The 25471-nt window shown below is 47.9% G+C and overlaps 1 protein-coding gene across 1 annotated transcript; it reads right to left on the bottom strand.

The window, feature by feature from the left end:
* Positions 1-8487: 8487 nt before the first annotated feature.
* DCAF4 (DDB1 and CUL4 associated factor 4) lies at positions 8488-18917 on the bottom strand. The gene is made up of 11 exons (XM_084262677.1): positions 18792-18917; positions 17243-17325; positions 15830-15932; positions 14967-15110; positions 14254-14303; positions 13082-13161; positions 11420-11515; positions 11211-11308; positions 10119-10295; positions 9794-9908; positions 8488-8870 (listed from the first exon to the last, which is right to left on the bottom strand). Exons 1-11 carry the CDS (start codon positions 18840-18842, stop codon positions 8677-8679), a joined length of 1191 nt encoding a protein of 396 aa, XP_084118803.1. The 5' UTR covers positions 18843-18917; the 3' UTR covers positions 8488-8676.
* Positions 18918-25471: the final 6554 nt, after the last annotated feature.

Raw genomic sequence — 25471 nt, 5'->3', positions numbered from 1 at the left:
CCCTGGGCAGCCTGTTCCAGGCCTTGACAACTCTTTTCAGTAAAAATTTTTTTTCTAATGTCCAATCTAAACCTGCCCTGGCAACAGCTTCATGCCATTTCCCCTTGTCCTATCTCCTGTTAACTCAGGTGAAGAGACCATCACCCACCTCTCTACAACCTCCCTTCAGGTAGTTGTAGGTGGTAGTTGTAGGGTCTGACATGCTGATGCAACTCCTGTGCCAAAAAGTCTTGTTTATTTACAAGGGTGGGGATAGGACGAGTCTGTTTTCCAGGAAATTTCAGAAGGTCACTGTTGTTTTACCAAAGACAGATTAAATACTTAACTGTGGAACCTTTGGTGAAGGTGATAGCGTGTCCTTTGGATCAACAGAAGCTCACTGCAGTGTTAATATTTTGGTAGTTAAAATCATCGCGCTGTCTTGGTAAGATAATGAGTGCAATTAGTCTGAGATGTGGCATGATGAAAGCATGTTCTGAGTTACAGAATGAAGTTGACCGACGCAAATCTCTTGCCAGAAGAAATGTCAGATTGATCACTGGCAGATCAGGCAGTCTCTGCACCTCTTCTGGTTAGGAAACACTATGAAAAACATCAAGGAAAATAAGAATCATGTGAATTAACTGATGTGCAAAGGCATACCCTGGGGTAAAACTAATTCCTTGCCCAAAGCATCACAAAATGAGCCTAGATTTTCAGAGAAAAAATACCTGGTATGATTTCTCCGTTCTCATGTTTTTTTTCCCATTGTGGGTACCTGTGCCAATTCAGTGTAAAGTTTCCTCTTCAGATAGGTGTGTGGGGGGAGTTTTGTCTCCTCCTGCGGAGCAGATGGATGGGAGCTTCAGACACGTGCACGCTTTTAGCTAGACTCCCTACTCAAATCCTTTAGGCCAGGCTTGGCTTGAATGTGGACCAGGAACACGCTTCACCTGAGACTTGCAGCCAGGGAGACAGATGGCAGAACAGTGGGGCTGAAACATGTCACTATTGTCATGGTCGCACCAGCCTGGAACACGTAGCTACGTGCACAAGAAAAACAGCTTTGGTTTCTGCTTCTCTTCCCCCTCCTTTGGTTTTCCTGCTCATTCCTCCTCCTGTCCAGCTCCTCCCAGGGGAAGCTGCGCTGGCTGAAGCTGGCCAAGGTATCACGTACGCTTCTGTCTGTGTCCCCTGTGAACTGGACCTTTGGTTGTGATCTGGGAAGCATGACGACCCTCTGTGGCTCCTCAGTGGGAGTTTCTCTGTTGCAATAAACACCAGCGGTCTGTTAGGCTGGCCTTGCATTCACACGAGGTGTCTGTCTGCCCTGGCTGGGCAGAGACATTCGCAAGTGCCCCTTCGCTTCAGCTTCAACCTTGCAGGGCTCTGGCTTCTCACCGGGCCACCCGGGCTGTGCTCCTTTTCATCCTCTTCCAGCAGAAGCAACGAGGTTGAAGTTCCACAGTCCCACTCTCCTTTGTGGCCACTTGTTCCCATACTCGACTGTCAAGTGACATTGTCAGTCACCGCTGCTCCATGTGTCGTGGCACTGTCCTTGTGTTTGGTTTGTCACTGAAGGCTGTGATACAATTTGGCACCAACAGATGTGTCTTTGCCTGCCAGAAGTTTGAGAACAGAGTGTGATTTGGGCGAGCAAGGGAACTGTCTGCTGTTTGCTGTCTGGGTCCCATCCCCACCCCGGCTCTAACTCTGAGCTTTCTCCTGAGTTGACAGGTCTATTCTGTCCACTGCAGCACGTAGTATGTCATGCAGTAGGCTTGTTCATAGCATAGGCACATCAACAATGAAATCATGGCAATGCCAAGATAAATAAAGCCTTGCTCTGAGGGCTTTCATACAATCATAGAATGGCATGGGTTGGAAGGGACCTCAAGGATCATAGACCTCCAACCCCCCTGCCACAGGCAGGGCCACCAACCTCCAGGCCTGGATCTACACAAGGTTGCCCAGGGCCCCATCCAACCTGGCCTTGAACACCTCCAGGGATGGGGCATCCACCACCTCTCTGGGCAGCCCCTTCCAGCACCTCACCACTCTCTCTGTAAAAAACTTCCCCCTAACATCTAATCTAAACCTTCCTTCCTTTAACTTCAGTCCATCCCCCTTGTCCTGCCATTGTCTGCCCTTTTAAAAAGTTGATTCCCCTCCTGTTTCTCTGCTCCCCTCAGGGACTGGAAGGCTGCAATGAGGTCCCCCTGCGTCCTTCTCTTCTCCAGGCTGAACAAGCCCAGCTCCCCCAGCCTCTCTTCGTAGGGGAGGTGCTCCAGCCCTCTGATCATCTTCGTGGCCTCCTCTGAACCCTCTCCAACAGTTCCACATCTTTCTTGTATTGGTGCCCCAGCTCTGGACACAGGACTCCAGCTGGGGCCTCACAAGGGCAGAGTGGAGAGGGACAATCCCCTCCCTGTCCCTGCTGGCAGCAAAGTCAGCAGTGTGATGTGACAAAGCCAAGCTAGAGCGGCAGCTAGGTGGTTATCTTAAGCCAGAATTAAAATGCTGTCATTTTAACTTCACCGTTACTGGAGACAACTCAAGCAAAATACAAAGTGAGGCAGATAGGGGTTTTTACATGTATGTGTAGATATAGTTAAATTCCTTGTGGAGGAAATGTTTTGATTGGAGCATTACAGAAGCTCTTATGTCAGGGGTGCCTGGAGATTTTGGAATTCTGATTTCTGACGTTTTCAAAAGCTCACTAAATCTTTGTGGTTCTGCCTTGAAGGGGGTTTAGCAGCAGCCCTGGGAGAAGCATGGGTACAATAACATGCTGGTGATGACTTGTCAGGAAGGCATCAGAGTGCTTCACAGGTACCCTGATGTTTGTAGGACCACAGACAGGAAAGCAGCTGTTTGAACAGAAAAGGTGGGGGATTTGATTCTCTTTTCAGACATTACCTAAAATGGTTTATTAGCTTTGTGCCTTGGTTTCCACTTATGAAACATAAAACTCATTTGTGAAGTGCTTTAAATGCTTGGGTCAAGCATCTTTCAGTGCCCACCCTTCTTCCCAGAACCCCTCCAAAGGCACTTTGGGGGTACTGACTGCCGGGTTTGGCTCAGGGTACAGGCACCATGTGCAGTACATGCGAGCAGCTGCCAGCAACTGAAGGTTTGAGGACTTCTGCTTCTCTGAAAGCAGCTACTGTAAGGGCACATCTTGAGACGAGGTGTGTGTTCTGGTTGGCATCCTCTGTTCCTCACAGGGAACCCTCCATTTTCTAGTAACGTTGGAATAGGTCCCTATTTTTAACCTCTTTGTCAGGATGATAGAGGAGGAACGACCCTGGAGACACGTACAGCAATACATCATGGTCAACAGCAAGCCATAAGCCCCCCTGACTAGAGAAGACCCGAAGCAAACCCCCACCCCGCGCCCCCGCGCTGGTTTAGACACTTGAAGTTACAACTGCAGAAGTTTGAAGTTTCTCCCTGTTAGGTCTCAGTACCTCATGTGGCCTGAAGAGATTGAGAGCTGGTCACAGGGAAGAAGCCAGTGAGTTCTGATCAACGGGACAGAGTCTGGCTGGAGGCCTGTATCCAGTGGAGTCTCTCAGGGGTCAGTGCTGGGACCTGCACTGTTTGATATATTCACTGATGACCTGGGTGAGGGAATAGAATGTACAGTCAGCAAGTTTGCTGAGGACAAAAACCTGGGGGGGTGACTGACAACCTGGAGAGCTGAGCTGCCATTCAGCAAGACTTGGACAGGCTGGAGAGCTGGGCAGGGAGAAGTTTAATGAGGTTTAACAAGAGCAAGTGCAGGGTCTGACATCTGGGGAAGAAACACCCCAGATACCAGTACAGGTTTGGGACAGGCCTGTTGGACAGCAATGTGGGGGAGAGGGGCCTGGGGATCCTCGGGGGCAGCAGGGTAACCATGACCAGCAATGTGCCCTCGTGGCTAAGGCAGCCAATGACATCCTGGGGTGTATGAGAAAAAGGGGGTGGTTAGTAGGTCAAGAGAGGTCCTTCTCCCCCTCTACTCTGCCCTGGTGAGACTGGAATATTGTGTCCAGTTCTGAGCCCCTCAGTTCAAGAAGGGCACAGAACTCCTTGAAAGAGTCTAGCACTGGGCCACCAAGATGATGAAGGGAGTGCAACACCCTCCTCATGAGGAGAGGCCGAGGCAGCTGGGCCTCTTTAGCTTCCTCTTTAGAGGAAACTGAGAGGTGACCTTATTAATGCTTATAACTATGTAAAGGGTGAGAGTCAGGAGGATGAAGCCAGGCTCTTCTCAGCGATGGCAGCTGGGGCATAGGAAGTTCTATGTGAATGTAAGGAGAAACTTTTTCACTGTAAGGGTGACAGGGCGCTGGAACAGGCTGCACAGAGAAGTTGTGGAACTTCTCTGGAGATGTTCAGACCCCGCCTGGATCCCTGTGTGATTTAGCCTGGGTGATCCTGCTCTGGCAGTGGGGTTGGACTAGATGAGCTTTTGAGGTCCCTTCCAACCCCTAAATGTTCTGTGATTCTGTGAAAGAGCCTTTTAAATCAGGGTTGGGAGATTACTGTTGGAAGCTGGGTTTATGAAACAAAGGTGAGACCCTGTGGCTTCTGAATCAGTGGTGCTGATGGCAAGGGCCAGTTTTGTCAGTGTGGTGAGCCTGGGGTCTGCTCTGAGCCTTGCCCCAGTGAGCAAAGGGGACCAAACACATGGAGCCTGCTGGATGAGGAGTGCTGCAACTACTTTGGAGCATGGGTTTGGCCTTCCTCAGGGTTGCTACTGGGCATGGTACTTGCTGAGAAGCCAAGGTAGAGCAGTAAGTATGTTCATGCTGTAGCAGAGGGGGAAGTGTGCTGCTCCTCACATTCAGCTGCCGGCGGGTCCTGCCTATCGCTGCATAACGAAATAGGTGATTTCATGTACTTTGGCCACTGACTGCAGGCTGCTTGCTGTGTATCCTGGACACCAAACAGCCTCTCTTCTTGCCCTGCCTCCCCTCTCCCCTCACACCATTCCCTCAAGCTTAATTAGAAGCATTGGCAGCAAAGGTCCTGCGCGGGTGAATGGGTTTGCACGGACATGGGCGGGCGTTGGGCTCTTGGAAACAACAGAAAGCACATGAATGTCTCTTGTTTCTCCAGCTTTGCGTAAAAGGGAACAAAGAAACAGGCTCTTCAGTTACGTAAGGTGCTTTCGGCCACAGGCCCTAGTTTCTGTTTCCCACGGGCCGGGCGCAAGCGGTGTGTGGCCTCCTCCTTGCAGAACAGGCACTACTGGAGTTACCACCAGCCCCTTCAAAGTCTGAGATGAATTCAGGTGTAAGAGGACTCATGGCCCTCGCGGTTCGGTACCTGAATGCATTTAAACCACAGGTACTTCCTAGGAAGAAATCCCATATAAAGCATGTTCCAACTCCACTCTGAGCTGGTTATCGGCTGTAACAGTGCTTGCAGTGGGAGGGGAGTCAGCTGCACTTCTGTTTCCTGCAGAGCCACTTAGCTGTGTTACTAACGAAGTCAGTGCTGATGCTTCTGGAAGTTCTGCTGCACGTATTAATCACCGCGTCTTGATTTAATGTCACTAATCAAGACAACCAGCAGAGTATTCCCTCACATTGAACAGAAAAGTGAGCCAGGAATCGGTGACCACACTGGTCAAAACAGCCCCATGGTTATCCAAGGGTGATCAAGGGAAGAGGAAGAGGCCGTAGGACGTGTGGTCCCAGGAGAACAGGGGACCCTTGGACTTGTTAGCAACTTGGGCACAGAATGGGCAGCACAGGGCGCACTGCAAGCAGCATCTGCTCCACTCTGTGTGAGAAAAGTGGCTCTGCAGAGACATGCCAAAGGCAGAGCATCAGGGGAGCTGGGGGGTAAGGAATTCACAGCTCCATGCCTACAGGGAAACGGGAGAGGGGGCTGTTAATGGGGTTCAGGAAAGACTGGGGGGGTTTGGAATGTATCGGTAGGGAAGAAACTTTTTTTGAGTATTTGCTGGGATTCATCTTTCATCTTGAAGGGTAGTCACCCTTCAACAGCTTCTTCATTGGAGTATAGTCACACTATTCCCAAGAGAGCTTTCCTCCTCTGTTGTCTTCTACACAGACGAATGTGTATAAGAAACAAAAAGAAAGGGAAGGAGGTCACCACGTACCATTGGAGCCTGGTGAGCAGTAAGAGCTGCTGAGAAGAGAGAGTTTCTTGGAGGTTGCAGGAGAACAGCTGAAACAGGTGTGGAGCTGGGCAGGACAGAGGACCTTCTGTAGGGCCAGCCTTTCCCGGCACCTGCATTTGAAGTATGGAAGGGGAGTGCATTAGAAACCACTAACACCCAGAGGACGTGCTCGGGTTTGCACTGGTCTGCTGAAGGGACCCTCCCTGCATTGGACTTGTAGTGAGGGCACCCATGATGTTCCTTTTGGAGGAAGCCAGGCCAGAGATGCGCTCATGAAGTGTGTGCAGGGAGCTCAGGCCGCTGGCAGGGATGCAAGGGGGGTTGCTGGCTGCAACGTGAAGTCACCAGAGAGCTCACCCCACAACCTTGAATGCCTTACCCCCGTTAACAGGGCCATGCTCGTGCTGCAGGTCCCCCTCTCCTCAGAAAGAAACACTTTGCAAGCGATGGGGCAGCTTTGCAGCCACTTGTTTAGCTGTAAGTACTCCTTCTCTGTTACAGCCCAAGAGCTTTCCCTGCACAGGTGCCAGCATGAGGGGATGAAAGAGCTCAGAACCTTCGTAGCGTGCCCAGGAAGGGAGCAGGGAAGGTTTTCTCTGCGGGCAGGAACAGGATTGCTGGTGCTCTGCTGTACCATTAACCAACAGAGCATCCCTCACCTCCTTTGGGCTGTAGCAGAGCTACTACAGGTCTTCAAGGTACCTAGTTACCCTGGCCCTGCTTACACAGAAAGCAGATACACCTGGAGTACTGCTGCTGGAAGAGGGGCTCTGGAACTTGGTGCTTTCCCTGCCCCCTTTGGGGAGGCCCGTTGGCCCTGAACCTCAGGAGGGCTTCAGAGACAGCACTACGGGCACAGGACAACACCCACCAATGTCAGGAAGGGCCTTGGAAAACAAATGGCACCTGCTCAAGTGATACGGTGCAGTGAGAGAGCAGTATTAGCCCTGGTTTTTTTTTTTTTATTCCTGGCATGCAATTTAGGGAATCTGAAACACTTCAATGGGGACTTGCAATCCCCATTCCTTCCTTCCTTCCCGGCAGGCTCAGCACTGTTGCGCCCCTCTGCAATGGAGACCCAGATGGTATCACAGGAGAGCATGTGGCACAGGGTATTCCTGGCCACACAATCACAGTCACCAGGACATGTACACTGGTGTGTATGCAGCCCATATGGGACTTCAGAAGGCACTGGGAATGCAGACACCTGGCCCAGCTCTCCCCCATGGCCATGGCACCAGACCAGCTGGACACAGCACCCGTACAAATGTGCTGCATGGCAAGGATGTGGTGATAACCTGTTTGCACGCTCACCGTGCCCCCTCCCAGCAGGACCCCGTGGCTGGTGACATGGTTGTACAACTGAATGCTCCAAGTAGATCCCAGGGTGGAAAGGGACCATCTGCATTCCTTTCTGTGACCTCTGGAAAGGTGAGCACAGCCTGTCTCTCCTGAGAAGCCTCTCAGGAGCCCCACCTTGTTCACCAAGGGCCTTCACTCCCTGTGGGCACCTCATCTCCTCAGTGCTGCTTATCTAAGCCAACTGTGGGATGGTGCTGCCCAACGCCCGAGAGGTTCCCAGGAAGGGGTTGGGGGCCAGGAGGCTCCCTGGGCCCATAGCTGTTCTCAAATATGGGTGCAGGAGCCTGAAGTTTACCAGGAGCTGGTGCAGCAAATTTGCAGCTGAGGGCCCAGCTGTAGCCCTGTACTTAAAGCCCTGACTCCACGCAGGTGACCTCATAGCCCATAGGGGATGTGGTCTGTCTGTGCTAAGCCTGTCTCCTGCCCCAGCTGCGTAAGGCAGCGTGCCAGACCAGACTGCTGACCCAACTCCACAGTCAGGGCATGCAGGTGGATAGGAAGCAGCGACAACAAGGACATGGTGCCCAGCCACCAAACCAGGACAGGCATTTTGTTCTACACCCACTGACTTTCCAAGGGGCTGGTGGCAGGGCAGGGGCACGCTGCCAGTAACTGTAAGGATGCAGCTTAGCATGGCCCAGCTTAAAGGACTGGCATGGTGAGTGGGGAAACCGCTCCCCCCTGGCCAGCTTCTAACTGCAGACGTAGTGAGGACAGCTGAAGGGGTACCCCAGCCCAAAGCTCCTCTGAACAAAGCCCCACAAGACCTTTAGTGTCTCAGCACTGGCTACTTCCTTCTCTTGCCCCATCCCCATTCACGCAGATGTAATCACAGCTGAGCAGCTGTACGACCAAACCAGAATGAAGTTAGAGCAGCCTTTGGCTGGGACATTCAGCTGGCAGGAGCCATGCCCCTCCCACATGTCGCCAGCTTTTCAAAGCTCACAGCTCCATCTCAAAGGGGCTGAATGGTGCCCAAGAAATGACTCAGCATTGAGCTTTTATTTACAAGGCATCCAAGATGCATACAGCAAGACTGGCTGAACCTCCTGAAGGAGGGTCAGAATCTCACAGGTAAAGCAGGTGCATCAGCAGCACACGGCGATTCAACAGCGCGGTGGCTGGTGCAGAAACGTTGAGGCCATGTAAAGGCTGGCAGCTCTGCAGATCTACTTTCTGAAGAGAACACTGCATCAGTTGTAGGAGAAGTGGTAGAGATCCTGTCTGACAGCCATGAGTAAGCCAGGAACTCCTCGGCTACCCCCAAGCCTTGAAGAAAACACCACGCTGGGAATGGCATCTTTGGAGGATGGGTGGGGAGAAGGAATGGTTCTAAGCAGATGGGCATCTCTGAGACTCCAAATTCTGGTGTAGCAATCTTGACCAACTGGAAAGGAAGGGACAGCATCACACACACACACTGCCTCATGTGCTGCAAGATTATCGTCACAGAAGCAGAAGGTCTGAAACCCTGACCGTTTCTACACGTTAGAGACAAAGTGCTTATGAATACATTATGAAACAGAAATTCTATGCTGAATCTGCAAAAGCAGGGAAAAACGGGCAACAGAAGGTTCGATAACTCAGTATTCAGAGTGCTTGCCTCATTAGGAAGCCTTACTGTCAAATTAACAAGAACTCTTCTTATTGTTCTGTCACTGACAAATCCAAGGAGAGGAGGTCACTACGTTCAGAGCGACACTGTGAAGCTCAGCTATACTTGGCTTCGTTTGCTGCGACCTTTCCTCCCCTGATATAAAATGAAATCAAAAGGAAACCTCAGAATGTAGCTGCTTCTCTGCAAAACGAAACTGAGTCGTACAGGCAGCTTGGCTCACGTGCCAACGCTTCAGTCTATCACCACACCACCCACTTAATTCCCAACCCAACATACACACAGTCTTTAGTCTCCCTCCAACATTATCACCATGAGTCATGGCCCTGAATTTCAAAAATCACCTGTTTTCTCCTCTGCTCCAGACCCACTGTGGAAAGGGCACCGGGGCTTTCACAGGACATGGCAGATGAAGCCATTAGCCCTCAAGAGGAGTGGTGACAGTAGATGCACGCTCACAACATCATTTCTTAAGTTTCACCATGTATTACAGTATGGCTAAGGCAAAATTTCTTCTGAATTTTAAAGAATTATCAGCTTTACAAGCTTCCAACAGCTGTACCTAAGAATCATAGAATCATAGGGGTTGGAAGGGACCTCGAGAGATCATCGGGTTCAACCCAAAATGCCCTTTGGGCACAAGAAAACCACTGCTGTGCGTTCTACAAGTATAAGGGGGGACAAAGCCAACACACCTGCTGTAAGAAGTCCTTCCTCCTCATTTACGTGCAAGGGGAGAACAGCGTATTCGTTGTGATGACCTTTGTACTGTTTAACACACTTGGCTGTTCTCAGGTCCCAGAGTTTTATCTGCAAGTTGAAGTAATTGTTTGAAAGGGCATCTATTAACAGAGCAGAGAGCACCTGATGGTTCATTCTTAAGAGGATCCCTATATGGGACTAGCACCCCATTCCATACTACACACCCCGCCCCCCCCCCAAAGAACAAGCATCCACCCTCTGGAATGGGAGAAGTGCAGATACCAGCAGGGAACCGAAGCCCCTTAACACAAACCACACCTTCCCAGCCATATCTGCTGCCAGGAGATAGTGTTCAGCCTCCAAAAGGCGAATAGATGTAACTGCTGAGTCGTGGAAAAGACGAGTCGCTTTCCAGCTCTGGCCCTTCCGGCTACGCTGACGCACATCGATGCTGAAGATCTCACCGGAGCGGCAGCCATTGTACAGCACCGGGGTCTGGAAGAGTCCAAGAGGAGGGATCGTGCTATGGAACATCTGGAAGGATCTCACAATTCACAAGGCTTTGAGCTCTTGGGTACAGTTGTCAAGTTAGTTTGCTATTGTGGGCTTTAAGAATCAAAGTTTTTATTACACACTGAAACATTTCTCAGCCAACTCATTAGTTCCATTCACACCTTAATGACCATCGCTGTAAAAGTTCAGCTGGGTAAGGAGGAACTTCATTTAATGTAACAGCAAAACAGGAACTGGAATTCTCACGTTTTGATCTCACCATTCCAACCAAATCTTTGCCAATGAGCCTGTCAGTATTTTATAGGGGTTTCCTCCTTGATGGAGACATGAAGCTGTTAACAATTAGGTCATTTGGTGAAACCAAAATGACTTTACAACGAATTTTTACTGTGCTCTTTGCACTTCCTAGATTTCCTTTTCACCTGTGTACAATTAACAAGAACTACCCTTGTTGTGTCCTTGTTTCAAGTGGGATGGAGTTAATTTTCTTCCTAGCAGCTGGCATAACGCTGTGTTTGGGATTTAGGATGAGGACAGTGCTGGTAACACACTGATGCTTTAGTAGTTGCCAAGCAGTCAAGGACTTCTCAGTTTCTCATGCTGCCCTGCCAACAGGAAGGTGGGGGGGGGGGGGGGGTGTGTGTGCCCAAGAAGCTGTGAGGGGACAGGGTCAGGACAGCTGACCCAAAGCAGCCAAAGGGATATTCCATACCAAATGACATCATGCTCAGTATAGAACTGGGGGATTGGCTGGAAGGTGGCACAACTCAAGAACTACCTGAGCATTGGGTACAGGTGGTGAGCTGTGCATCCTCTTGTACGTTCTTTTATTACCATCAGTATTATCTTCCTTTTCTGTCCTGCTCAACTGTCTGAAGGGCGGAGGGTTGTTCTTACCTGTGTGGCAAACTGTTGTGCCAGCACATCGCTACCAGTCCCAAATGTCTGTCGATGCCCCGTCATTACGTTGGTCACAAGAACCCGTCGTGTCAGGCCTAAGGAAGACAGGTTACGTTCGTTGGGCTGTAGCCTCTCAGAGCTCCCCACATTCATGTGAGAAATCTTTCCCACCCAGACAGAAGAGGGTGCATAGCCTTGCACATCACCTGTGCTGAAGCAGTTGTCTGCTTGGGGATTCAGGCACCAAGCACAGGACCAGGCAGTGGAGATCTTGAAGCTGCACAGCATTCCAGGTCGGTCTCCTAGGAGAGAGGAGGAACATGTGAAGAGCCTGTAAAATGTGAGGGTGGGATGGTAACGCAGAAATTTTCTCTGGATTTCTATAGTTCTTTCAATACTGCAATCTGAAGCTGAGAAACTGTTGTGCAATTAGTGTCCCCATGCTGCTCAAGAGACAGGAAACAAAAGTGGGAGCCTGTGACTGAAGGCTCACAGTCCAGATGGATGGTTGTGAGAGACTGGGGATTTATTCTGTGGTCAGAGGGCCTGAGAGCAGCGGGAATGACAGAAATAGCACTGGCCTTACAGCACTAAGTGTGTGACTTTAAAAAGTCACGTGGGCTAGAATTAAAAGCCATTTACTTTATAAATGATAGATCAGCCCAAACCTAACCTGTATGTTCTTGGCCTGCCTACCTAAAAAAAAAGGGGTGAGTGGAGGACAATACCCTAGGTTTGACTCTTCGTAGCTCCTGCACAGAGACTACTAATTGCCATAGATTTTAAGTCCTCAGTTTTCACTCCCTTCATGGCACATCCACCAGCTTCATACATGTCGGGCAGCACCGTTGACATGTAAAACATGGATTTAGATAGGCTAAGTTCTACTTTGCTCCCAGCATCAACTTAGCAAGACTCCCTCAAATCAACAATCAAGGAGAGTGAAGTGAGTCAAGAAACTTGGAAATACCTAAAACAGTCAATAGAAAATACTAAAAAGGAGAACTTTGGTGGAACTCAGGATATTTGATTACAGTGACAGGCTTAAAATGTTCTACAGGGCAACTGTGCATTGATGGGCACTAAGTCAGCATCTCCAGTGATTCTCCAAGTTCATGCTAACTCTGTGCATTTTGGGTTTTTTGCATAAATAGTGCGACATTAAAAATTGAAAATAGGTCCATAACTCTTAATCTGTCACAGATTTCCTCTGACACATCTGAATGGGAGCTGGGTTAGAGGACTGTACTATGTGACTTGAAGAGGCATGGTTCTGACATCTATCAAGAAAGCCCAATTAATAAAGTCCAGCCCCCAAGCACATTGATGGAAAAGCTACAGCCATCAGATTTGAGACATGAGTTTTTCCACATCAACCATGCTCACACACAACTGAGCGTGAGCTTGCAGCAGGAGCTCTGGGCTACGACATGTACCAGCTTCCCACCTTTGGCTAATCCACTGAGCACCACTGAGTAGCTACTACAAGAAGGAATTCTGCAATGGCTCTAGATAGTCTATAGGGAAATCAGAGTACTTCTTATGTGCAGCTTCTGAGTAGTAGTTATAGGCCAAGCTACTAATGAAGAATCTCAGTAGTTTACTTTATGGGTGAGGTGTTCTTCTGCCCAAATGCAGCAGCGTGCCAGCAGCAGCTAAAAACACACCAGCCCTCTGAATACTGCTTTTTCATTAATCCCTGAGGTGAGTTCTGTCATCTGTTTGATTCTTAAACAAGCTTTACGAAGCCACAACAGTCTCACCAGCTACTAAAGACAAACGTGGAACTAATCTTCCCGTTGTGGTCTTTCCATACCATAACTGCTATCAGAAAACTGGTGGGAAAACCCCCAACAGAGCCACCCTACCTGGGTTAGTGCTGCTGAACAGTGACGCTGGAAGCAGACTGGCACAGCCTGGTGTTTCTGCAATGCCCATGAGACACAGCTTGCTGAAGTGACTTAAGGAAAGCAAAAGGTTTCTCCCCAGAATGGAACAGGCTGCCTAATTTATAGCTGGGACAAGCAAGATACTCTTGACACAAGCCAGAGCTCACATTTGCCTTTGAGACTCTGAGGTGCCTTGCAGTTGACAGTTAAGTCTGGACTTTTAATTTCTCTTGTAGAAAGGAGCTAGAAGGAACACAGAATTCTTGCTTGTGTGTTTTCACTACCAAAAAAAAAGAGTAAAAAAAAAATGATGTGGGGTAACCAAGTAATTTTTCTAGAGACAGGAAAAAACACCCCCAAATCATCCAACTGTGGCCTATGTTGTTCTCACCCTTCCATGCTGGTGACACTGCATTACAATAGATGTATTTTTCATGGAGGTCAGCTGGAGAAAGAGGCACATACACTGGGGAAGACTCGTTTTAGATTACATTCAAATCCTATTTATACCTGCTATAATCTTTAGAAAGTATTTTAAAGCTGCATTTCAGTTTTAGTGGGGTAAATCTGTGACATGACTAGACGAAAGCACAAAATAACCAAACCAAGCAAGCCCCAGCTCCTAACCATCTGTGAGAAAGCCTGATGAACTCCTGCCACCTTCTGGATTAGTCCTGAAATGCTTGGGTTTTCCCATAAGCCATCCCATACATTATTGTATACTCTCTTCTCCTTTAACAGCACATCTGTTGCCTGCCATCTCTCACATTAAAACCCCTTCTTCCTCCTTTCTTCTGGGCTCTGCACTGTCCATTGCTGCTTCCTCTGCTGTACCATCAACCCTCCTCTTATTCCCAGACAGATCTGCCCAACACACTCTCAAATTCACAGAGCAGGACACCAATGAATAGCTCCCATTCTCCTCTCCCCCCACCCAACCTAATTTCAAAGAGGTCCACTGCAGAGAGAAAGCCTTAACCCTCTCTCTTCTGCCCCAGCCAAACATCAGATCATTCTGGATACGGCTTCTACACTAAAACTTAATTCCTGAGCCAGCTACATGAGAGGTCTTCTGGAAGTCAGTTCTTCTGCGCAGCACACCATGGGCTTGTGAAAGCTGAACTGAAATGTTGCTTTTTAAAAAAGGATATAAAACATGAGAATCTGGATGAGTCAACGATGCCCAGCACACAGAATTCACCTTCAGACACAAGAAGACATACTATTTTTGTGATCTCTTACTCAATCCATAAAAGGGTGTTTCCATGCAGAGATGACATAAAACTATGCGCTGGGCACGCTTCCTTTGCCCACCAACAGCACCGTAATGGGACATGAGGATTTTAGCCTCATGCTCCTCTTAAATGCAGAACAGCACCGGAAATCTGTCCCAACATGGATCGAGGCACTGAGGTAGACACAAGCACATCCCATTATTTAAGAGACCATCCTTAAAATAATCTGAGCACGAAGAGATTACAAAAGCCTGTTTTAAATAGGCTTCATGTTCAAGGATAAACACCAATTTTCCCAAAATTATTTTTAAGAAAGAAGCATGCAAATTTTAGTAGCTTCTAGCCCTCAAACATCAGTTTTGTCAGCTCCAGCCATGTGCAACGCTGAACTAAGCGCTATCCTTGAAAGCTGGTACCTCTACAGAACACTCCTGAGAACTAGCACTGGTACTGAGGACTTTCAGAGATGAGTTTACTGTGGTTCTGCAATTATCAGAGCTTCACATTGCTCAGTACTCCCATTCTCTCCTCCTAACCTTTTCCCCAACCCTCTGGCATTTCCACCTGAGCCCCCCCAGGAACAGCGTTCTGAGAACAACCGAAGGAAGCAGGAACAGAGAACACAGTACTTTGCGGTTCGTGAAGTAGAGGTTGTCATACATCTCCACAGTCAGGGACTCCTTCCCCAAGCCGCTGAGGTTGATGATACCGTATTTACATCCTCCGTGCTCTACGTCGTTCACAGTGAAGATCCGTTCACAAGCAACATCTGCCTGTAAAACAACAACTTACTGGAAACTTGCAGGTGAACAACAGCATTGAGGGAGCTGCATTGTGTCTAAAATGAATTCTGATCCCTTTAACAGCACCTGCTTTCCCTGCACCTCTAACAGTGGCCAACTCCTTTTTATATCTACGCACAAAAAAAACCACGAGAAAGAGAAGGGTTTAATCCTCGAGTAACAGTAAATACTCCTTCCAATTGTATCAGTTCTAGGCACTTACTCTGGCTGATTAGTAAGCACACAGTAGTCTTGCTGGAGGATGTGAAACAAAAATTTAAAGCTTAAAAAAGTGACTGTGGTATTTTCCTCCTGTTGGATCACAGCAAAAAGGCTGGTGCTGCACTTCAGTGTTTCTGACACAATGTTTCTGATGCTCTGATGCTCTGTTTACAAGGTCAGGAGCTGGTCCTGGAGAGCCTCCTACACAGGCAATGAAGACAGTTGCTCTAGAGAACTTCCCTGCAGTAGAAACTGCCTGCAGACATGAGATCTAAAATGATTACTAATGTCTACATAGATTCTTTGGACTGTACACTTTGCCAGTCCCAAAATTCTTCTTTTCCATTTTCTTCTTCTTTCACTTAAGCCTCTCCCCTCCTCCTCCCAGCCCCACACTAATTATCTACTCAGCTTGATTACAAAATTCTGAATTTTCACCAGAGATGGGCTCTCTTTATCCTAAAGACTTGAAAGTTCTCATAACGTACCACGATTATTTTAAAATTGTTGGTTCCAGCAACAGAGGAGTCTGGACTGCGGATTTCTATCTTCCTCCTCTGCATGCAGTTCACTTTTAGTTCATGGACCAGCCTGTCAAAAGTAGATGGTGGGGGGCAGGTGGGGGAGAAGAGGGAAAAAGTCAGATAAGCCTAGGTTTAATGTCTGTGAAAAGAATATAGGACATCCAGAACTGCTTTTCACAGAACACAAAACTACCAACACGCTGCAATTTCACTATAACCCATGAACATGTGCATCTTTCACATTCATAGAATTTTATCCCATCAGCTTGAAGTGCAGCACATCCTCAGAAGCAGAAACACCACCACAGCAAGTCACTAACTTGCCTTCCTGTTACTGGATCTGAGTGACCTTAGCTGTTAGAACGGGGTGTGGGGGAACAGTCACGTCAGCTAAAGAGCAGTTATCCAGAGAATCATAGAATGGTCTGGGTTGGAAGGCACCTCAAGGATCACACAGTTCCAACCCTCCTGGCCACAGGCAGGGCCACCAACCTCCAGGCCTGGATCTACACAAGGTTGCCCAGGGCCCCATCCAACCTGACCCTGAACACCTCCAGGGATGGGGCATCCACCACCTCTCTGGGCAGCCCCTTCCAGCACCTCACCACTCTCTCTGTAAAGAACTTACCCCTAATACCCAGTTTAAACCTTCCCTCATTTAGCTTCAATCCACCCCCCTTGTCCTGCCATTGTCTATCCTTTTAAAAAGTTGAATCCCCTCCTGCTTATAAGCTCCCTTCAGGGACTGGAAGGCTGCAATGAGGTCCCCCCGCGTCCTTCTCTTCTCCAGGCTGAACAAGCCCAGCTCCTTCAGCCTCTCTTCATAGGGGAGCTGCTCCAGCCCTCTGATCATCTTTGTGGCCTCCTCTGACCCCTCTCCAGCAGTTCTACATCTTTCTTGTACTGGGGGCCCCAGCTCTGGACACAGAACTCCAGCTGGGGCCTCACGAGGGCAGAGCAGAGAGGGACAATCCCTTCCCTGTCCCTGCTGCCACCCCTCTTCTGATGGAGCCCAGGATACCACTGGCCTGGGCTCCATCAGAAGAGGGGTGGCCAGCACCACCCCTGTTGAGTGCAGAGAAAAGCCGCCCGGCACGCATAAAGCATCATGCGGCAAAACAGCATACACAGAAAAATAAAGATGTTTTAAACTCTATTTATCTGAAATTGGAAAAAGTCTCCTTCATTTGAATTCTCATCAGGCTAGTAATCTGATTACAATATAATATAACTTGTTTGGGGTTTTTTTTAATTATAAATAATATGTTCCTCTTCATCCTGAGTGGAAGAGCAGGAAATGCACAAAGCCCAACAAGACCAGCTGAACTAACAGAAGAAGTTGGTACTGCAAACAGAAGACAAATCAAATCACTGTACCTGCAATAACTTGTGGAGCTGAGCAAACCCAGCTGCCTTTTCTGGAGCAGCGTAGATGAGTTCAGTCCAGGCCTTGTTGTTTTCTGGAAGGGAATAACATGGGAGTGTGACTAACACGGAAGCGTACGCCATTATTTGCTTGTTTATGGTTCAAACCTGGCTGTGGCTCCTAGATGTTTGGGATATTCAGGTATCTCCAGCCAATATAAAGTAAAATTTTCTGTAAAACACATTCCAGCACTATCTCCCTGGCCTCCTACAGTAAGCAGACAAGAATATGTTCCCCTGAAATGTGAGATGCTTCTAGAAATAGAAAAACTGGGGGAAAAACAAACACACACCACCACACAAACAAAACTCAACAGCCAATGTTGTCATGGGACATAATCAGCAGTACTACCCTAAGGTGTGAAGTCACTTTCTCTTTTTACTATAGCAACTTAGCTTTGTCTTATCCAGCAACATTTTCTGTCACAAGACTACTATTAACCACGTAGTCTTACTGCTGCACTGAACTACTTTTCCATTCACCATTTCTTAAAGTTTCACGTAAGCACTTTCTGTGGAGGAGCACTGTACTCTGCAGGACAGAGTACTCTGCTGAGTTATGGAGTAAGAAATCCTTTGGTAACACTCAGCCAAAACAAGTATTTAAGAGAACGTTCATATTTGCAAGCCTAATTCAGATGGCGGATTCAATAGCCACATTAAGAGACATAAACACACCACTCCCCTTAGCAGCAACATGGCCAGAAGCTTTTTGGTATCTATGAAACCAAAACTGCTCATGGTAAGAGCTGAAATAACAGCAACAACCCCAAACTCCTCAGTGAAAACTGGGGTGCCAAACAGCTGGTTGAAGCAAGAATGTCATGACCTAACAGAGAAAAATCTGCTCTCCCTTCTTCCAATGACAGTGTATTTAAGTGGAGCTGTGATTTGTAAAGCTGTAAGACACAGCTTTCAGATAATGAAAATATACCCCTGTGGGGTACTGCACGCAGATTACAGACAAGCAACATCAGCACTGACTCTGCTCCAACACTTTATGATGAAGAGCACACAGGCTTTTCAGGCCTAAGACACACTTTGATTTTACCTGTCTAAAAAAAATTCTTCATGAAAAAGCTGTTTACACAAAAAAACCCCATTAGTGCTGCTTCTCCAGGGTCCAGGAATATGATCAACACATTTATTAAATATGTGGAAAAAAATATCAAGAGCCCACTTTGCCAAATTAAGGCAGGGATTTGAAACCTGGCACCCAGTGTCCTGCCTCAAGGGTTAACTGTTGGACAATCTACAGTTCCCAGCACAGTTCCTGTCTCTTTACAAGTTTTTTCACTTGTAATGACTTGCTTTCATTCCTGCGTGGAACAGCCAAACAAAAGGCTTCAAGGGCTATAAATTCTCAGCAAAAAGGAACTTTCATTTCTTCAGACAGCACAGGGCAGGGAACCATACCAGTCAGAACTGAAAGGCTTTAGCTTATAATCTGTCCTGGGCCAGAGCACAATAAAGCCTAATTGCAATCTGTTTCAGAATGTACCTTCTTTTGTTTCTCTTCCTCTTCTAAGAGCTTCAGTCTTTTGCATTCCATCGCCTTGTACTGAATGCTCTCCTTGGTGAGGGGGTTGTAGTTGTTATGTCCAGGCAGCAGGCGAAAATAGCGGTTCTTTTCTGAGTCATAGTAAAACCCCGGCAGTTCTTAAGGAGGAGGGAAAGGAAGGAGAAAAAGGGATAATTAGGTTTGTTTATTGCTTTTTGACATCCCTCATCATCCTCACGGGAATGTCAGGCACGAGGCTCAAAGCTCTTGCTCCCAGGAGGTCCCAACCACAACACACAGACTAGGGAGAGATGACAGCCACTTAAAGGAAAGATTACTTACAGGTTTCAAACGCAAAGACAGAAGGGATGCCACCACTGACCAAGGTGCAATTCATACAGAACAGGGAAGCAGACAGGAAAGGTTTTGCTGCACAACAAAACCCACCTTTCTTCATGAAACAATCATGATGGAAGACTGCCATTAAAGTGCTAGGTAGGGCAGTCCCATAGGAAGATAAAAGACTGACAACAAGGTATCACCCAAGCTTCGCTGCTCAAGTAAATCCAGAAGCAGACAGGTAAAATACTTTGCCAGATCCGTAACAATGCCTTGCCTCAAGACAAAGAATTTTATTCAGAAGAGGGGTGTGCTAACGTCTTCATTTGAAGAGTTTTACATAAAAACTTCATCTACTACCAAAAACTGCATCTGAAGTAACCTCTTTCTGCTGCTGCTTACGATTCAGCTCTTTGTCAGTATCTCTGAGGTTTCAGCTGAGCAACAAGAGGCCAAGATTTATTCAGGCCAACAAAAACATCAAGGTAGCAAATGAAACAGGAAGGCTGAATAAAGCACAGTGCACAGGACACAGACTCTAACTGCACAGTGAGAAGTGTTTTGCAGGATACATCTCCAAAAAGGCTCACAAAACAACCTGTTAAGCACAAAAGGGTGATACACAAAAAAAGGTGTCATTAAACTGGTTTTGCCTGTTGTTATGTCAAAGGTGTTTCAGGACTCTCCCATGGTGGACAAGTTAGGCGTTAGTATAATATAAAATCAGCGTCTACACACTGATTTTTGATCTGTAAATAGTCTTTTACCTGGTGCTACACAGCTCTGTGTTAAGCTGGACGAAGAAGGATCACTGCTGCTGCTGCCTGCTCTCACTGGGGTCTGTTGTTCCTCTTGTTCCAGCCTAAAAAAAAAACCAAAAAAGCCCCACAAATGTTTTTTTTTTTTAAATTGCATTACCTTCAAGACAGGTTCACAACTGCCCTACACACGTTTCCCACAAAGAATCTATAGAAAGCAGCTGAATTTCTAACTTTAATTGACCCAATGGAGTACAATCTGCAGGGCCATGGTAAGTACACTGCACCTATCACCACACACTAAGCTATGACAATGAAACAGTAAAAATACTTGGCCTAAAAACCTCTCAGGAACATTAGATACACTAACTTTTTAAATTACTTGCTGAATTACCTTAATTACTTGCTAAAACATTAGAGGTGGCTGCTGATTCTGCAAGTGCCTTTAACTGTTTTCAGCAAAAGATTAATTCTGGGCATTTTGTCCTTAAATCAAAGCCCACCCTAGCAGGCCTGCAAGTCTTCATAAAGTGAGAGACAAGGTGGGTAAAGCACAGAAGTCAGGTCAAAAACATTTTGCCATTCTCTTTGTGACAAGAATTCTATTGATGATGTTTGGAAAACAGGCAAAATAAAGGCTTAACCAAACCCCCAGCAAAGGAAAGTCACTGCTTTTGTCACAAATATTGCAGCTGACGGCGTTAACTGCAGCTTGCTTCTTCCCAAAGACATTTACATGGCCACATTCGATACCGATGAGCAAGTATCTACCAGGGGCCCATACAGTGCACGCTTTCTGATACACACCATCTCAAAACTCTTAGGCCAAGATAGTTTGCAAGAGTTGTAATTTACTAAAAACAACAGAGAAATTCTGGTTTTAACACTAGCTCTACTGCTGTTTGATTATGCAACTTTGAAAACAGTTAATGAACACAACTGATCTACAAGGGGAAAAACACCTCACCCACCCCAAACCTGGACACTTTTTAATAAAACCCTTTGAATTCTGTATTCACCAAATCAGGGCCCATTGACATTTCTAACTTTTCTTACACAAATACAACTAATGGGGCAACTCATGTATACATGCATTCTTTCTCTCTAAAATATGTAATGTCAAAAAACTAAAGCAAAAGGACTGGCCTCTCTTATTTCTGCAAGAGGCACCAAGGAAAGAACACAGGAACGAAAGGCAGCCATAAAAATAGCTCAAACATATGCAGGCAAGTATAAGTTCTAAAGTTTAAAATGGACTTTTCTGAAAGTATTGCTTTTCAAGGCAGTGCATTATTCCTGAGACCTTGTTTCAGTATCCTGACATGCCAGATGTGGCATTACCACACTACTTAGCACGCTTTCCAACTTCCAGGAGGATCCTTTAATGACAGTTCATACACCAGTAGAAAGCGAGGTGTAAAACAAACAGGCAGGTAGAATGAAATATTTGCAAGCATTTTTCTTCCCTGAACTACCTCTGCATATTGACAGGGAGTTTATGGATGATCAGGCAGACCTGGAAGGGCTGGTTCATGGAACCACATCTCAGCTTAAGAACCAATATTCGGATGTGAACATCTGCTAAGCTTCCAGAAATCTGCGCAGTTCCACTCCCACCAAGGGTGACATGTACCAGAAACACTGTATACTACAAGTGTAGGTGGCAAACCTCCCAGCTCTGGACAGCCACCGTTCTGCAAACTTAATCAGACAAAATACCTCAGCGGCCTAACCCAAGCTAAACACACGCTGCATATACTCGCCTTTCAGCACAGCCATCGCTACTGGGCCTTCTGTACCGCTGGGACCGGTAGCTGTGCTTGCGACTGCTCCAGCCATGCTTCTCTTTGCCTCTCCTGTAGTTCCTCTTCATTTCTGCCTACAAAGCGAGCAGGCAAAGGCCCGTCGATGCCACTGGCCCGGAACGGTCCGACATACAAGGCGCTTAATGCCGCCAAGAGCTTCTCAGCGGCCTACAGAGCAAAACCACAGAGGTGAGCTGCAGAAGCCAGCTGCCTCTGAGAGATAAACACTTCCACAGCTGGCTCTGGAAGCGAGGAACGGCAGCAGCGCGCGGCAGGCCCCTGGCGGGGGCGCCGAAAGGGGCACGGCACCGGCTTTGCCCAGCCCCCGCTGGCCCCACCGCCGAACTGAAGGCGGCTGGTGGCAACCGCCCGCTCCTTCCCGAGCTGAGGAGCTCTCCCAGCGCGGGCACAGAACAGCCTGCCCGCCTCCGCCTTGGGCCTGCCTACCGCACCGGGCCCAGGCACCGCGCTGCTCCGGCAGAGACGCGGCGCTACGAGCAGGCGGGCAGCGGTGGGAAGGGCTCTCCCCTCCGCACGACAGCCAGGCCGGGCCGGGCCGGGCCGGGCCGATGCCCCCGGACACGGGTCCGTACGCGACCAGGCCCGCTGGCTGGCCGGCCGCCCGAGCTACGGGCGCTGCCTCCGACTTCTCCACTGGCCCGGGACCAGCTCCGCGGCTCGCCCGGCCACGCTGAAGCTAGAAGCCCCAACGCGCAGGCGCGGCCAGACACCCCAGAACTCGCCCTACCTCACCGGCACCAGCCGCCGGTCCCCATGCCGGGACCCGCCGCTTCCGCCCTGCCACCAGGGCTCCGCCCGCCTCCCGGCGGGAGTGCGTGATTGGCCCGCGCCTGCCGCTTGACGGACGGCGCCCTCGGCAAATAGTAGAAAGCCAAGCTGGCTCGCGCGCCTCGCGGAAGGGTGGGGCTGGTGCCGTGCGGTTACGCGGGGAGTCCTGCGGGGGTGCTTTTGGGCTGGGGAAGGGAGTGGGCAGACTAGTGGGGCCTCACCGCTGCCGGGGAGTGCGTGGGGTGTCGGGGCTGGGGGAGTGGCGGGAGGGGCTGGCGGGGAGGGCGGGTGTTGTGTGCTCGGCGGCGGTGGGGAGAGGCAGGGGAGGGTTGGTAGCCAGAGTCTGCCTCACGGAGCTCAACTTCCTCCACGCGTTGGGGTTGAGGGCAGGGGGCTCGTAGGGCGCGGTGGGGGAAGGAGGTGGAGGCGGGTGTTTCTGGGGGATGGGGTCGCTGTCAGAGTACCCCTGCTTCCTTCCCTGGGTCCCTAGGTGGTTTAAGGCCAGCGAGCTACGGACGGCTGCAGCCTCTCTGAATTTTTCCAGGCCTTAGAAAAGAGAGTGGTTGCTCTAAAGTAACCCTCCCAGTTGGTGTCTCTCAATGTTTAAATAGCCTGTAGTGCTGTGTAACAGGCAGTTAGGTGGGTGTTAGTACTAGGGTAGCTCTGGGAAGGATGCAGCACCTGGGCAAGGTGGGGGGAGAAAAGCTGAGGGCTGCAGCAGTCAGTAGTGGGCAGAGCTCAGCGCGCCTTGGTTGGGCAGCAGAGCAGCAGTGTGAGGTAGTGGTGGTAATTATCAGCTCTCTGTGGTCGCTGTAAGAAACCCCTTCCTTTAATCCTTTATTAAAGGTGTCTTTAGTGGCCTTCCTCCTCCCCTTCTTACTTACGCAGCATCCAGGGGTTAAAAAAAATGAAAACCAGTATGAAAAGATAGAAGAGTTTCACATTCACAGAATTGTAGGGGTTGGAAGGGACCTCCAGAGATCAAGTCCAGCCCCCCTGCCAAAGCAGGGTCCCCAGGACAGGTCGCACAGGGAGGCGTCTGGACGGGTCTGGAATATCTCCAGAATTTTGTTCACCTATTGCATGATTAAGGTTATAGGAAAATATGAAGTGTAGTTCACAAAATAAATTGTAGGAAAACAAAAAGGTTTAGCCTTTTTTCCTTCTGAAAAGTTTAGGGGTTTGGGTTTTTTTATTTCACTTTAATAACTTTAAATAAGAAAATGGCAGTGCTGGGAAAGTAGCAGTGGATTTTTAGTTGTTTAAACCATGCAGACATTTGCTATGGGTAGCTGGCAGGACAGTAAATTTTGTGAGGTATTTTTTTGTTCTGTCACTCACTTGACTGGATTTTAGGTTCAAAATGCACAGAGTGAAAAAAGAGCCTGGAAAGGTACACCTTTTAAGGATATGAACAGCTGGAGAATTCACCTGCAGCTTCTGAAGTTTGTGAGCTCTGTTTCTTTGCCTTTACAGGACAGCATAGTCTAGTTCCAAGGCATTTTGCATTGATCAAGAACTGTTTCTCATAGTGCTTTAGTTATACTGATCTTTAGCTTCCACAAGATAATTCTGAATTTTAATACAGTAACAGCAGGGCAAAAAGAGCCTGTAGAAAGCTGCATCAGCAGCCCTTTCTGCCAACTGTTAATAATACCATCGCTGGTGTAGCTTGAATTCAGAATGATGGTTTATATGGTATCAGTGTTTGATCTCTCTAAATCTGATGCTGACACATCTATGGACAGGACTCTAGATAATGTTTTTTTCCTGTTGTTTACTGGCTCGTGGACAGTAGTTCAGGATGTTTACTCTGCTTTCCTGGCTTTGTTTCATCTTTTTAATTTCTGAAGCCAGTGAGCAATGTTTCAGGTTCTGTGACCAATACGCTGCTTGGAAGTGCTGGGTTTGAGTCTGCTGAACTAGAACTGTTGTCAGGGCAGAAGTATGCTAAATGATTTGTTTTCTCATTTGTGTGGCACGTGCCCCCTATGGAAATTGATGCGCAAGAATAAACTGGAAGATACTTTAGAGATCATTGGTTTTCTGTGTACATATGCACATATTTAAATAAAAAAAGAGAAATACATAAATAAAAGCCACACACAAGCCCTACATCGTTCCTTAGCAATTGTTTGTCTAACCTCTTCTTAAAGCCTTTTGGTTTATTTTATTACATCTGTCACTGAAATACTTTCTGATGTGCTGCCTACGTGCCTATTGCTGCAGTTCAATGCCATTATTGCTGTTCCTTCTGTGGGTAGAGAACAATTTATTGCCTTGCTCTCTACAATGACATTACATATTTTAAAATTGGTAATGCTGTCTGGCTTGAGTCTTTTTTGTTTAGATTAAAGTGGCTATTTACTTTTGATTGCAGCTTTTCAAGGATTCACTACAGAATGCCAGGTCACATATTACAGATGACAACTTTTAGCTTTGCTTATTCTTACTTTTTGTTTTCTTTCCCCCTCACACTTTCCATGAGGAAAACATCTTTCCTTGAGGTATATTCCCCAAACCTGGATATACTCAGAGGCTTTCCTTGTGCTAAGTGTATTTTGCAGGCTGTACTCCCATTTGAGAGTTGTGTGATGCTTTACAGCTGCATCAGTTAATTTACAACAGTGTTAATTTTCACTAAGCTTATGGTCAAAAGGGATGGAGGAGCCTCAGCGTGAAAGCTGCCACATGCTGGGTTATTTTCAGTCTGTGGAATTGGCTGTGCCTGGGCAGGTAGGAATTGAGTTTGCTCCTGCTCAGGATGGTTGTTGGATTGGTGGAGGCCATCCTGACCAGCAGGATGCACTCTGCTATCAACCTGTGTCCTCTGTCCGCTCAGGCTGGTTTTCTACTTATTTGACTTGAAGTGACTGGATTTGTACCTGTGTAGTCTGTTAAATGCATAGATTCAGGCTATATTTACTTAGTTTGCTGGTTAATTTACAACTTTATTTTAAACTTGCATTAAAACATGCTGTGAAGCCCA

Source organism: Gallinula chloropus (genome assembly GCF_964237585.1).
Source record: "Gallinula chloropus genome assembly, chromosome: 4".
Classification (NCBI taxonomy): domain Eukaryota; kingdom Metazoa; phylum Chordata; class Aves; order Gruiformes; family Rallidae; genus Gallinula; species Gallinula chloropus.
Note: the sequence above shows the minus strand (reverse complement) of the source record. Positions and strands in the feature narration are given on the sequence as shown.